This window comes from Amborella trichopoda, chromosome 13 (genome assembly GCF_054954075.1).
Source record: "Amborella trichopoda isolate Santa Cruz 75 chromosome 13, AtrichopodaSantaCruz75HAP2 v2.0, whole genome shotgun sequence".
NCBI lineage: Eukaryota > Viridiplantae > Streptophyta > Magnoliopsida > Amborellales > Amborellaceae > Amborella > Amborella trichopoda.
Window position 1 is genome coordinate 21,800,271 of NC_142348.1, and position 14,355 is coordinate 21,814,625.

A 14,355-nucleotide genomic window follows, 5' to 3' on the forward strand; every position below is an offset into this window, starting at 1 on the left:
TTCTTTCGACTGGATCCCCTGAGGCAAAATGAGGCAAGCTCATCCCCGTGTGTGCGTACGACGTCCCAAAGTCCAATTTAGAAAACGTCAAACTCATGAGACAAAAAAGAGCCGAGACAGGATAAATGTCAAACTCATGCGATGTAAAGAGTCGAGACAGGATAAGTGTCAAACTCATCCGACGTTAAAGAGCAGAGACAGGATAAACGTCAAACTCGTGCGATGTAACAGAGCCAAGACAGGATAAGTGTCAAGAGACATGATAAACGTTAAACTCGTTTGACATAAGAGCCGAGACAAAAAAAAAAAAAACGTCAAACTCGTACGACTTTAAAAAGCTGAGACAGGAAAAACGTCAAACTCATGCGACCTTAAAAAGTCGATATAGGAAAAACGTCAAACTCATGCGACGTTAGAGAGTCGAGACTGAAAAAACGTCAAACTCGTGCAACGTAAAAGAGCCGAGATAGGGACCATCCAACCCCGTATGACTTGAAAGTTTGGGTGTATCCAGGACACAACCACCCTATTCAATAGAAAAACATCAAACTCGTATGACGTAAAAGAGCCTAGACAAGGGTCGTCCAGCCCCGTATGACGTGAAAGGTTGGGTGTATCTAGGGCACAACTACCCTGTTCAATAGAAAAAAGTCAAACTCGTGCGACGTAAGAGCCGAGACAGGTATCGTCTAGCCCCATATGACGTGAAAGGTCGGGTGTATCCAGGGCACAACCACCATGTTCGATGGAAAAATATCAAACTCTTGCAACATAAAAGAGCCGAGGCAGGTACCGTCTAGCCCTGTATAACGAAAAAGGTCGGGTGTATTTAGGGCACAACCACTCTGTTCGATGGATTCCGTCTATCCCTGTATTGACGTAAAAGGGTTGGGTGTATGGTCCATCGTTGCATGACACTAAACTGCTTAGAGGGCTCTATAGTTGCAGGAGTTAAAACTGCTAACCAACCTTGTTTATCGAAATATCTTTCTCTTTTCAAAATTTTAACTATATGTCTTGTGTTTTCCAAAGACTTTAATTTCTATGTTAAAAGCGTATCCTGTCCTTGATCTGGGTTCTATTTCAAATCTCCCCCTACTTTAAAAAATTCTAAAAGAAATCTTTAAAAAATGAAGGAGCTTGGACACTCGTATATGATGATTACTGCATTGTCGCGATTGCCGCGTTGCTGCCTTGTCTCTCACTTCAGATTCGGCTAAACAAGTCTCTTCCTATAGAAAGCCTTTTCCTATAGACAGCCTTAGGAAACCCTAAGGAGATCAAAGAAAATGCCAGAGTTAAAACTCAAACTACAAAAACCCTTGACGTTAAGTGCATGGCTAGAAAATCCAACTCGAGTTTCAAGCTTGTGCAACTCACCGACATCTTATGCCGAAAACCCTAGGAGGAAAAATGCCCTAGATGGGTGAGCTCGGTGAGCGTAATGACTTGGAGGGATAGTTGGTGTGCCCCTCGAAGGATAGAGAATGTCAAAGTATCTACTTCTTTGCTACTCACCTGTCCCTTGAAGGATAATGAGTGCCAAATAGGGGCAACTGTACACACCCCATTTTAAATCTGACTAATTCTATAGTTTTCTGAACCCTTAAAACACATTATCCCAGTAGACCCAATTTAATTACCCCAAAACTATCCAAATCCTATTCCAATTTTAAGTAGAGCTTAAGAGCTTTCCAATAGTCCAAGAATCGCTTGAATCGGACCTACGGATAAAATGATATAATAAATGACAATTTAGTCCTTGTGAGACCTAATTGTCGGGGCATGGGCCGAGCTATAACAAGCCCGACAGGCCCAAACGTGAGTTGATGATGCAGTCAACGCATCTGATGATGTAGTAAACACGTTTCTTTTAATTAGATAAGGCTAAAACTTCAAGATAAAAAAAAAAAATTCAAAAAAACTCCAAACAATTTAGGAAAAATCACTAACTGAATCTTATAAATACCCCCCCTCCCTATCCAAAAAGAGAGAGAAAAAGAGACCAAAAAAACCTTAAAAATTCTCGATATTAGGAAAATTACCTAAAAATACAAAAAATAGGAAAAACCTTAAAAAAATTTTAAAAATTTAGAAAAAATCCCCAAAAATCCCAAAAAAATTAAAGAAAATCAAAATTCATATTCAACCTTTGGAGATCATAAAACCCTTAGAAAACCAAGGAAATTATCCTCCAGACCCTGAAAAAGATCAACAACTTTAGAAAAATCTCTAGATTGAAAACCCTAGAAGAGAGAAACCCTAACCTCCTAAAGTCCTAACCCCCTAGGGCAGAAAAACCCTAGATCAAAACTAGAATTATGACACAACCCTAGATCTAACCCGTTACACTAGAGATCTATTGGTCAACATCCAAATCAGAGAGGCAAAGAGGACCAGTTTTGATACGAAAAAGCCCTTGAAGGCTTAGGAATCTCGAGCCATCTGCCCCGGTTTGGTATTATTTCTTTCTCTCTCTTTCTTCTTCTTTTTACTGTTTTACTTCTTTTATTTATTTTTTATCTATTAACTCGTCTTAAAAATCATATTTTAATGCTCTGGATCATGCTAGCTCTGCCACAAATCTGAGAGTAGATATGCTCGTTTCCCGGCAAATCTGGCCTCAGATATAAATTCGATCTGTCCCACTTTTTCTACCACTTTATTTACATCTTTTAAATTAGTTTAAGGAGTTAAAATTCGAGAGATCTTCATTGGAAGATCTGTCAGATTTTTGTCGTAAACAATATGTTATCTACTGTGAATTGAAAGTTATTTAGCATTCTTTGAGGCATGTCATGTGCACAATATGAATTTTCAAAAATATTCATGTTTTTGTAACAAGCTTTCGAATAGCCAAATAAGGTTCAAATGACTTCATATAACTTCCATTAGAAAGATATATGTGTCTATTATGATGTTCATGTTTAAACTTGTACAAGTTCTTTATAAATGAGGAGTTACGTTTCCAATTCTGCAAGCATGTCACTGCTAACAGTTTTCTCTAAAATTATAATTGTCGCCTATGTTGCCATGAGTTTTGACTAACCAAATTGAGTCCAATTTCTCTCAAATCACTGTCATTTGAAAGATCTCTATGTATGATTAAAGTTACATGTTGAAATTATTTCAAAATTCCTTTTAGATTGAAAGCTATGCATTAATTTGTGAGAGCATGTCACTGTTGATAGATTTCACTAAATTTCAAGAACTGTCATTTCTGTTATCATGAACTTTTGAATGACCAAATGGAGTTCAAATGCTTTCAAACTTACTTTGTTGGAAATATTTTCACTTGAACTTTTGTTTTGAAACCATCTTAAAATGCCTAATAGATTGACATTTTAACTCTGCTAAATAGGACATGTCACTGTCACAAATGTACAACAGATTTCAGATAGTATACATCCATTATACAGAGCTTTTGATTGGTCAAACGGGATCCAGACGCTTTCAAACCACCCCAATTTGAAAGATATGTACGTCTAATGTGAAATTGATTTTGGAACCATCTCTAAATTTTAAATAGATCAAAAATTACGTTCCTGTTTATTATTGTACATCCCTATGAGAAATTGTAGAAAATTTTGAACTAAACCCCTTTTTCGCACTACGCTTTCAATTGATCAAGTGACTGAAAATTTTTGTTGAATAAATGATTGACAGGTCTGTTTTAAGTTAATATTGGGATTCAATTGGGATTTTTTATGAATCGGATACCATGCCTCGGTGTGTATATATGTATACCACTAATGAAATGAATAGTATATCCCCAAATTGTGCATGAATTATACAAGTGATGTAATGATTAATCTAAACAAAGGAGATGAAATCAACTGCCTTGAAATGTCGTATATGCACGTTTATGATACTATGATTGCTTCTGAATAGCCTGGAAAGGAATAGTAAAATATATGTGAACTTAAAGCTTGATGTTTTATGTACATTGTTATACTGCTTTATATTGTGATACTGCTATACTGTGATATACTATGACACTGACCCTTATGCAATGGGACACCCGTTGGTAGTAGGTACTGTTATATTGTTTTATACTGTGATACAGTTATACTGTGATATATTGTGATACTGACTATTATGCAATGGGACACCTATTGATAGTGAATATTGTTATACTGTGAAACGTTGTGATACTGATCACTACACAATGGGACACCCATTGGTAGTGGATATTGTTATACTCTTTTATATTTGTGATACCGTTATACTGTGACACTGACCGCTATGCAATGGGACACCCATTAATAGTTGGACACTATTATGTCAGCAATTACTGATTGTGCCCCGACCCCAATGATAAGAATGGGGTTGGGAGGTGAAACTGAGTAACAGAGAGGGTCACCCCCCCCCCCCCAAATGTTATAGGCACTACGCATAGGGACATCCAATGGTAGTGTAACGCCCTCTCACCCGAAGGGCATAAGGAGAAAGTCGTGTCTTGCAAGGCCACCGCCTATCGAAAGCCCCAAAACACACTGGGGATGTGTGTGTGTGAGGACAGTACAAAGTGAGTTACCCATGTGTCATTGTCTTTCGTCTTGAATGAAGGTAGAAGTTTCAAGCTACAGGATTGGCTTGGCCTAAGCAATGGGGATTCTATTTCAGGAGTAGGCCTCTCTAGCTTCTATTGTGTGCATTATGTGCTTTGTAGGTGTTTATGTTCTGCTAAAGATAAAATGACTATTAGCTCATTCTGTTCATTTTTCATCCTTGTAGAGTGATAGTTTCTAACCCTAGAGGGAGAGGGCAGTTGATCGGTGCGTTGAGACGCATAAAGTTTGGAGTTGGTGAAGGGACTTTGGAAGCTTTCAATGGTAGGTGTTTGGTGGCAGTGCCACTTAGCTGTTGGTTGTTGTTTACCTTGTATTTTGTGGGCCATTAGTGCCTTGAACTATTTGTAAAGAAATTTTGGAGAATGGTTGTATATGAAAATGAGTTTGCATTTTGGTCTAATCTTTGTTAATGATGAATGGATTTTATTTTTCTTTCATAGTTTGCTCTTGATTCCACCTTTTATAAGCACTGAGCCACTCCCACCTGAGTAGCGTTTGCCACCTCACATCGCGGTCCTGCACTCTATTGCCCTCCGGCTTGTACGTTATCAGGTCAGGGGGCGGGGTCGTCACAATTCTGTATGATGCTTCTAGTAGGGTCTTTTTACGATTATATGTGCAACACACGTAAGTCTACTATTATTGTTATTTGGTGGTCCCAATTCCCAATCACGCACTAGGGACCAATGAGGTTTGCAATGGCAGCACCTGCTTGGGTGCTTCCCACCATTGTGGACTTATTAAAGTCTGTAAAGCTCCATGCTGAGACCACCAAGGACCTAAACCCCAAGTACCCCATTGGGTGCTTCTTGAAACACAAGTGGGTCTTAGGAAGCATCACAAACCTATTTTAGGGCATTGAATGAAGGGCGAGGTTTGTATAAGGTGCCCATCTGATACTATACAAATAAGGTGCATCTCTAAATTTGTTGGAAGATGTAGTTCTGGTATTAGAAACCTTACAATAGCTTGAAATCTATGTTCAACTCTAATTATGAAATTTAAAATTCGAAAATGGAGCAGATTGAGCAGATTTGTAAACAATTGAAAACCTTGAAAATAGATAGTCTAAATAACTTGTTTTAAAATACACTATTTTAAAACTTAAATTTTTTATTTTTTATATCCATACATCTTGAAGTCAAGATGATCAATTCGAAGCTTTTCCAACTTTGGAACTTATTTTTGAGGTGCACTTTACTTCTAAAGTATAAGGTTGCAGCCTTATATAAATTGTTTTCATAGGGCATGTTTGGTTCTCATGAAAATATTTCTCCTTTAACGTGGAAAATTTCTCTTTTATAATTAGGTATGAGAATATTTTCACACAAGTTAGCTGTTAATTGGTATGAAAATATTTACTGGGATCAATTGATGTTAAAATATTATCACATCTAACCACACGAACGAATTTTTTCACGTTACGTGAGACAAATGTGTGAACTAATTGTAGAAAATAGATGCATAAGTAAATTTGAAAAAAAGAAAAGTATATTAGAACCTTTTTTTTTTTAAATAAAAAGATATTTTAGATAATTTTCATTTTTTTTTAATACCGCATAAATAAAGAGCACTTATCACAAATTTCCTTAAAACTCTAACATGCTTTTTACCTCGACCCTGCGAACCGGTGTGAGCTCGCGACAGCTTTATTCGCGCTCAACGGGCTTCGGGCCCTGACCGTCGTGGCCACCGCCATTTACTGACCTGAAAACACAAACCCCAAGAGAGAAGCAGCCGCGCTTGGCTCTCTCTCTCGATACGTTCTTGCTGTCAGCAAATTGGCTTCATTTCATGTTGCATTGGTGTTTAACCATTGCCTAAACCTAGCGGTTTTCCTGTTTTTTTATTTTTTTGGATACCTTCTTTTAGACATTCACGAGCCACTAATTTTGTGTACTTTTAGGGAGAAATTTTCATGGCGGCCTCCGATTCAGAAGTGGGGGCCGCTCCAAGACCCAAAGAAGCAGAGAAACCTATAGAGCCGTTGCGTTTGCCCACTGTTGAAGAAATCAGAGGCCAAGACATATGGAACAACTGCGCTGTTCGAAGTGTAGTCAGTGGAGTAATGGGTAATTCCTCTGTAAATTTGTGTTCTTTTTATTGGTTTTTTTACTACTTTTTCCTTCCGAAATTTCGATTTGTTTTAATGTTTTTTTGCCTTCTTTTTTTTTTTCTCCGGTTTGTTCCTGAATCTTACTCTCTGAGAATGTCATTTGAGTTTTTTCCCTCTTGGATTTTTACGGGGGGCAATGGGTTTCCTGAATTTTTAGGATTTTTGGCTTTTACGTCTTATTGCTATGATTTTTGGGCTTTTATTGTATATCTCTTAACTTTATACTTCTCAGACTGGCTTCTCTTAGTTTTCTTTCTCGGTTTTTTGTTATTGTTATTGGGGCAATGGGATTTTTCTGGGTTTTCACCTTTTGGCTTCTATGGTTCATAAAAATGTACTTTATTTTCTCTAACAGGAGGTGGACTTGGGCTGTTTATGGGTCTGTTTCTTGGAGCTTTAGACAATCCTCTACAGCAAGAGGAAATGACAGCAAGGCAACAATTTGTTTACACAACGAAACAGATGGGTAGGAGGAGTCTTAGTTCAGCCAAGACTTTTGCTGTGATGGGTTTGATATTCTCTGCTGCCGAGTGTGTCATTGAGAAGGTAAAGTAAAGCCAAGTTCTTGGTTGGTTTGTTATTAATTTTCTCCATCGGATTATACATTCTTGATTGGTTTGTAGTTTTTCTCTTTTTGATTATAAAGTCTTAGTTGGCTTGTAATATTTTTGTTTACTGCAGCATTAATACTTCTTTGATGAAGAACCAGGTTGAGTTTATGTGATGCGTTTTCAGGCAAGGGCGAAACATGACACCACAAATACAGCTGTTGCTGGTTGTGTTACAGGAGGAGCGCTTTCCGCAAAAGGTAGATTCTTTGAACCTGGTGTTCTGTTGTTTATTGATGTCTGTTTTATTGAATCTATCATTAGATTACTGCTTGTTTGGTTCCCACTCATGGTCTGCAAATCATGTGGTTTGATGTTTACATATATGTGTCGCTTTTGTGGTTTGGCTAAAAAGGTAATTTTCTTTTTTTTCTGCACACACAGTGTCGTAGTTTGAGAAGGGCCTTATGACAGAGATGTTAAAGAGTGGCATCTGTAGATGCTGCCAATCCCTGCCCAGACTGTGACAAGCCATGGTTTGGTGCGTCAACTGGACACACCTGTGACTGTTCCTGTACTCCTGTGAAAATTGCCTAAGGGGCAGATTTGAGAGTTACAATTATTATCATTAGTCTCTTTAAAATTAGTTCTTCATTACTTGCTAGAAGTTATGGGAGGATCTTGTCTGTGGGGGCCATTACTTTACGGAGCCCAAGGAGCGACTGTATTTCAACTCAGTTTGAGAAAAAAGTATCAAAATCAATATGTATGTTACGATACACTTTGGAGTATTTAGAAACAGGAAGAAAGTATGATTGGCATCAATCATGTTGCATCAGTGGTGCTACCAAGGGAACCAATACAGTTACCAGTTTCACAGAGTAGAAAATAGTCCCTATTGAGTTGAGACTCTCTTGCAGTCCCCACTCATGCCAAGAAGCAATTTGTCTCTCTGGTCATTTGGGAGAAAGAAATAAACAATCTATTTACATACTTTTTTCATGCATTCTTTTACCTTTTGAATTGTTTCTCATGTATCCCTTCTATCTTGTACAATCAAATTTAGAATGTGGGCACAACAATGAACATAAGTAAGGTGTATGGGGACCATCAAAAGAAAACTAAGGTGTATGGGGAATTGCAAGAATGTATTTTGTTTCCAAGTTGGAGATGGAGCCCAAATTAGCCTTTGGCATTAAGCGTGGGGACAGACCGTCTGATGGGGCCTTTCCAACCCTATTTACAGTGGTGGTGGAACCTTGGGTTTAGGTGCCTGGGTGTTTGCCATGAGAGGGAAGGATACAGTGATTTTGTGTCCTTACTTTTGGAGGAATCTTATTTTTGTCGAGTTTTGGATGAGCTTATAGTTCTTATAGCTTTGTTGGGGGGGACAAGCATTTATATTCCACAGAGGGAACTGAATAAGTGGATCCACACTCTGTTGGCTTGCTTGCATGGATGTCTTGCAATGGCCCATCTACAGAAGAATGGAATGTCTCCTATGCTTCCAGCTAGGGGTTATAGGTTTTGGAGGATGCTCTGTGTATTGCGGGAGCTTTGAAGAGAGAGGAATGCTTGGATCTTACGAGGGAAGAGCCAAGGAGAAATCCTTTACCAGTAATTCAGGACGAGGTTCTGACTTGGGCCTTGGCTTGCCCCGAGTTCAGTACTTTCCATGGCTGTCATCAGGGACTGATAGATTAGAGTATGTTTTTGTCTGCTTCACTGATTGGAATTTTTAATCTGAAATTACAAGCTTACTATCATTAAATTAACTAAATATTCAAACCGTTTACACAAATTGCAAATTTTTGCCTTTCACTTAGCCTCAAGTTATAAGTACAAAGTAAAACCACCATGTTGAGCCTCTTATGCTCTGCCATGTTCCTCTTAACTCTGTGGATGGTCTTTACAATGTCTCATTGATATAGTGTGCTGCATAAGAAGTCTAGAAAATCTTTGGATGTGTGGTGTTCAATGACCGTGTAGCAGGTATATAGTTGGTTGCGTTATCTATATTGAATTGGGCCACATTTTGTGACCCTATCTTATCCGCCACTTCCTTTATCAAACCAAATAATGTTTTGGTTGCCTTGCAATGTCTGAGACATCATTCATCTTTGGAAATATCCTTGCTCTATGACAATAAACCAAAAAACCTATCAAGGTGAGGTTCGCCCATCTGACCACTCATACGCCATCAGTGAGCAATTGATTGTCTCCTCACTCTCTTTCTCTCTCACACACACACGCACATGCATGCATGCACTCACACACACACACACACAGTAGGCACCTGCCTAGGCCTAGATGAAGTGTCAAGGCAGCTTGCTGCGTCAAGTTACTGCCTTGGCGTCCAAGGTAGACACCTTTGAGTATACCCTTCTTCTGCCGCCCTTCAACATCCAACTCCTTGTGTCATGGAAACTTGAAATTTTGTAACCTAGTCAATAAATGTGATGGTATCCTAAATGGGCTGAAAGTAGAACAAATTTCAGTGCATTAAATGGTATGGACGTATCAGACAACTGTCAGCCCAAGCACATATGTGCATTTTCTATAGCTTGATCCCTGATCAAAATACATTTGAGATTATCGGTTGGACACTTGGTGTTGACATTGTGGGAATGGTGGTTCCCATTCCACCTGTTGCCTACCAAATCCCCCCACTTTAATACCTCCAGTTGCTTCCCTTTTCTCTGGGGGTGGTAAGTTGGAGTAGATTTGGGTTCGCCTTCTTCATCCAAAAGCCAAAGTGCCCCATCTGGGATGAGTAGGGACTCTGATGTAGGACAAGATCTTGGGTTTAGGATTTTATGGAATTATGTTGAACTTGAAGACAGCAAGGTATAGGAGTTAAGAATTAGCTGGAGTTAGACTAACGAGGGATCACAAATGAAGGTTTGGATGGAACGAGTGTATGTTCATACTGTAGGCGTTGATTGGGGCCCTGAGAGGAAGGAAGAAAGTTGCTAGTTTGGAGTAGGGCCTATTAAGGGGTGGGTTTTATATAGTTCCTGCTATGTTTAGGGGTTAATCTCAGGATTTTGATGGTCCATAGTGAAAAACAAAGTTTTAATTGTGATGAACCTTGCTAGAAATTATCATTTCAGCATTACATGAGGGTGGAAAGATGGATTTTAAGGTTGAGATAAGGAAAATCTAGAGTTAGTTGGGTAGGGGTATGGATTAGAAGATTGGGGGTGAGGTTTAAGGTTTGGAGGCCAGAAGATTGGAGAGGCATGGTAGGATATTTAGGGTGCCAGGACTGTGAAGAAGGGATGAGGAAATTTGAAAGTTGGGAGAAGGAAAAGAAGGGATAGTGTGTCCAGTACGGGAGAGAAGAAGAGATCTACCTTGTTGAAGGAATCAGAACCTTAGGAGAAATAGGAGAATCTACTATTGGATGGCTTCAATACCAAACAACCTAGGGTTATCCAATCAACACCATGATTAGTGAGAAATTCGCAACTCAAGGTGGGACAAAACCAACGCGAATAATATAATTTTATTGCTCTATTTTAGCTTTCCAGGCCATTCTACATCTATTTTTGTAGAATCATTGTAATCTTGGTTTGCTTGGAAGCAAATAATCCCTATGCTTCCTAAAATCAAGCTATTTAAAACTAGGAGACGGGGTTCTTTTGTAGTTTAGATCAATAGAAAAAGGTTTATTTGTAATTTAGGAACTAGTTATGTTTATAGTGTTTGAAGATGCCAGCTACTGTCTTCTAATCTAATAACGAAATAGGAAACTTACTTAAATAGCAATGTTCAAGAAGACAGGGACAACCATCCACTGACCTAGGTGGCCACTGCTTTTTTTTTTTTTGGTTGGGGAAGGGGTAGGGGTTGTGCTTTTCCAAATTTCAAACCAATTTACCTATTAACTAAAATTTACATGTCTAAAAAATGAAACATTGAAAGTGCCAAAATTTTAGTCCATTAGCCATGTATGCCAAAATAAAAATTCACATAACATAAAGTTACATCCATTAGCATTTCAAATAACATAACATAAAGTTCGAAAGTTAAAGTTTAACACATTCGAAAGTTCCAAAACCTAAAGTTCCAGACATTCAAAACATTAAAATTTAATGCAAAGAGGGCCCATTTGGGTTTCCTTATCACGTCCAACATTGTCAACTTTTGTGTCTACTACCAACAATATATTGGATGATGATGATGATGATGCTCTACCACCATCATCAGAATCAGTTCTTTCTGATACATATCGTTCTTCTTTATCGGTATCTTTTGAGTCTTCTAGCTCTGCCCCGACTTCCTCCTCCCTTACTCTTTTTAGTCTTTTGTTCCCGTTGAACTTGGACACCTTCCTTTGAGATTTGAGACCCCTTCCTTTCAGATTGAGAATGTGTGGTCCTCACGGGTTCCAGTTGGGTTTCCTTAGCCTGCCTCACTTGACTTCATGTCAAGTCCTGCCCAGCATGTACTATTTTATCATCATCAGTCACAAAGTAGGCTTGAATTGGTCACTTTTGATTGCTAAAACTCTCTTTTGCAACCTCCTTAATCCCAAAAAGTTTCGAGTTGAATGCCTTTTGATTTTGCTTGCGAAATCGAAAAATTTGAATTGGAATGATCTTTTAAAAAAACATTTGATTTTGAGCCTTTTTTTTTTTGAGGCAAGGGAGTTGTCTAGGGTTTTGGGGGCAAAAATGACCCCCCAAATACTAATTCCCCACTTTTCAAGGGGGAAAATGATATTCTTGGCACTTTTTGCGAGCCAAAAGGGCCCTGGGCGACTAATCAGCCGCTCAGGTCATTGCCCGACCTAGTGCAGTGCTGTGAGGCCTCCAGTTGCCTGGGCGGTCGAATTTTCGAACATTGGAAAATAGCATAAAATTCAACTTTCCTATTTTTAATGAGACTATTTTTAATGAGACCATGTCTGGTTCAACTTATTAGAATTCTGCATAACATTTATACTCAACCTTGATATCCTAGGGTTCATATGGGATCGACCTTTGGTTTCTGGCCCATTGTTTTTGGCGTACTGCAGCTCCTAAGAATCTTGGTTATCATTTTCTCATCGGATCCCTATCTCATTAGCAATTATTTACCTTTTATATGGTTGTAGAAGTGAAAGTGTTGCTTATGGTTTATGCCTTTTCTCTTTCAATGTGGTAACTCTATTATGGGGTGATTATCTAATGATATTAAGTTGGGAAAGTAGGAGATTGTTTCACCTTGGAAGGCAAAGATAATTTTTTATTAATTTTGACATTTGTGAGGCTATAGCGGCATATCAATGTTGTGAGCAGCGTTACCTCGATACTTCTGTTTTCTTTTGGTGTTGCATGTCGACACGTATCAAGCCTTGTCGACATGGCCTTAACACCTTAACCATTATGTGATAGGTGATTTTGTGGTTTATTAGTATGTGTTCACACTTGTATAAGAAGTGTCTTGTGTAATCTTATTATAAATAAGTTTTATGGCTCATGTGGTAGACTAGCTACTTAATTTAGGTCGGTCTTGGGGGACCCGGGCCCTGTGAACAATTTGTTTTTTTTTGGACTAAATTGTTCAATATAAAAATTAAAGGGAAAAATCATACAGACCCCCTAAAATTCTATTAATTTCATATTAATAACCCCCCTCCCACTTTTTTCTCTTTTTTGTTTTCCTTCTTTTTTTTTTGAGAGAAGGTTAACTTGAATTGTTTTCCTTCTTGAGTGGTATTAAAAGATTAAAAAGTGTTTTATCCCACCCCATCTTCACGTCCTTCCTCTCCTTCCATTCTTTGCCTCAATATGTGCCCCTAACAGACACAAAAACTTCTTTCCTATCATCTCTCCTCCCCTTTTACATGCTCGATAACCCTGTCTCAAATATTCTCTGTCTTTCCTATCTTTGCCTTCTCTCGCCCCCTTTGAGGTCTCTCTTCTCTCTCCCTCTCCATTTTCTTTTTCTTGCTCTCTTCTCACTCTCACTTACTCCCCATTTTCCTTGTCAATCATGCTCACTCCCCATGCTCCCTAGGAACCATTCAAGTATTCATAGAGTACTCATCAAAATATTTGTTGAAAATAAACGGTTTTTTCCCTAAAAATCCTTTCTCTAAAGTTTTAGATCCATGATCATAAAAAGTAAAATCACCAAAAAATGCGTGAAAGGAGGAAGTATTGGCATCTACAATATATCCAACCCCCTTTGCACCCTCGACGCTCCTCTCCATCCATGGAACTTTGGGGTTTTTGGTCTTTAAATCCTGTAAGAGCATGTAAATAAAAATTATAATGGATTTCACATTTTAGTGGGAGTGTGTATGTTGGTTGACTAACCTAGGGTTAGGCAATATATGGCTTGGTTATGTCCAACACCCTTACCCCTAGGCATATGGCACTGCTGTTAAGTGTTTTTAAAGGGTCATCCCTTGTTCAAGTCGAAGAGATGCCCAGGGATACTTTATAGTCCAGGAGAGCTTTGTGGTCTTCTGTATGTGGTTGGAGGCTTGTGAGAGCGAGGGGTAATCCTCTAGTTGGGGGCCCCACATGGGTGTGGGACGTGGGGTCTATATGGCCGACACATCTTAGCCTAGTGAGGATTCCTATGTCTTTTCTTTAATTGTTAAAGATGAAGTTATGATGATATTTTAAAAAGGATTTTGTTAGAAAAAATCTTGAGAAAATCTTTTGAGAAAGATTTTTTTTTTTGAAACTGTTTGACATGCATAAATAAAGGTAGTTACATAGCCACTGAAGTGGTAAAAATTTGCAGCCCACAAAATGGATGCTCAAATTACAAGAAAGTGGGTAGGGAAGAAGCAAAACTAAAATAGAAAGAAATAAAAGACCAAATCTCGAACATATGAGTAATGAAAAATATCTTCAAAAAATTGGAGCATCATCGATTTTGAAAGTCCGCAATGGATGTCCACTTAGTTGGATAGTATACAGTCGCCAAAAAATGAGTGTTGGCTGCTCCTTGGACCCAAGTTGTGAGAGACCAGTAGGAGAACCTTGCTACCAAGTCTGGACGTGACGAAGATGGATTCTGTCACCAAAAAATTGTACGTGACTTGAACCTACAAACCAAACTGCCAGGGGCCAAAAGGAAAAGTGTTATTCTGTGAGTGCAAACTGCCCCTTCG

At 38.6% G+C, this 14,355-nt stretch overlaps 1 protein-coding gene across 6 annotated transcripts in view; it reads left to right on the top strand.

Annotated features, from left to right (window-relative positions):
* The first annotated feature begins 6,173 nt into the window (after positions 1-6,173).
* The window catches only part of LOC18433791 (Mitochondrial import inner membrane translocase subunit Tim17/Tim22/Tim23 family protein), a 42,318-nt gene continuing 34,136 nt past the window's right edge, over positions 6,174-14,355 (top strand). For 2 of the 6 annotated variants that reach the window (XM_020666964.2, XM_011624887.3), the window contains exons 1-3: positions 6,355-6,646; positions 7,046-7,236; positions 7,426-7,498. In XM_020666964.2, coding sequence (XP_020522623.1) covers positions 6,493-6,646; positions 7,046-7,236; positions 7,426-7,498 — 418 coding nt within the window. In that variant the 5' untranslated portion in view covers positions 6,355-6,492. Of the gene's footprint in view, positions 6,647-7,045; positions 7,237-7,371; positions 7,499-14,355 lie in introns of all 6 variants that reach the window. The other 4 variants (XM_011624888.3, XM_088855469.1, XR_016047307.1 and 1 more) reach the window with 4 other exon arrangements.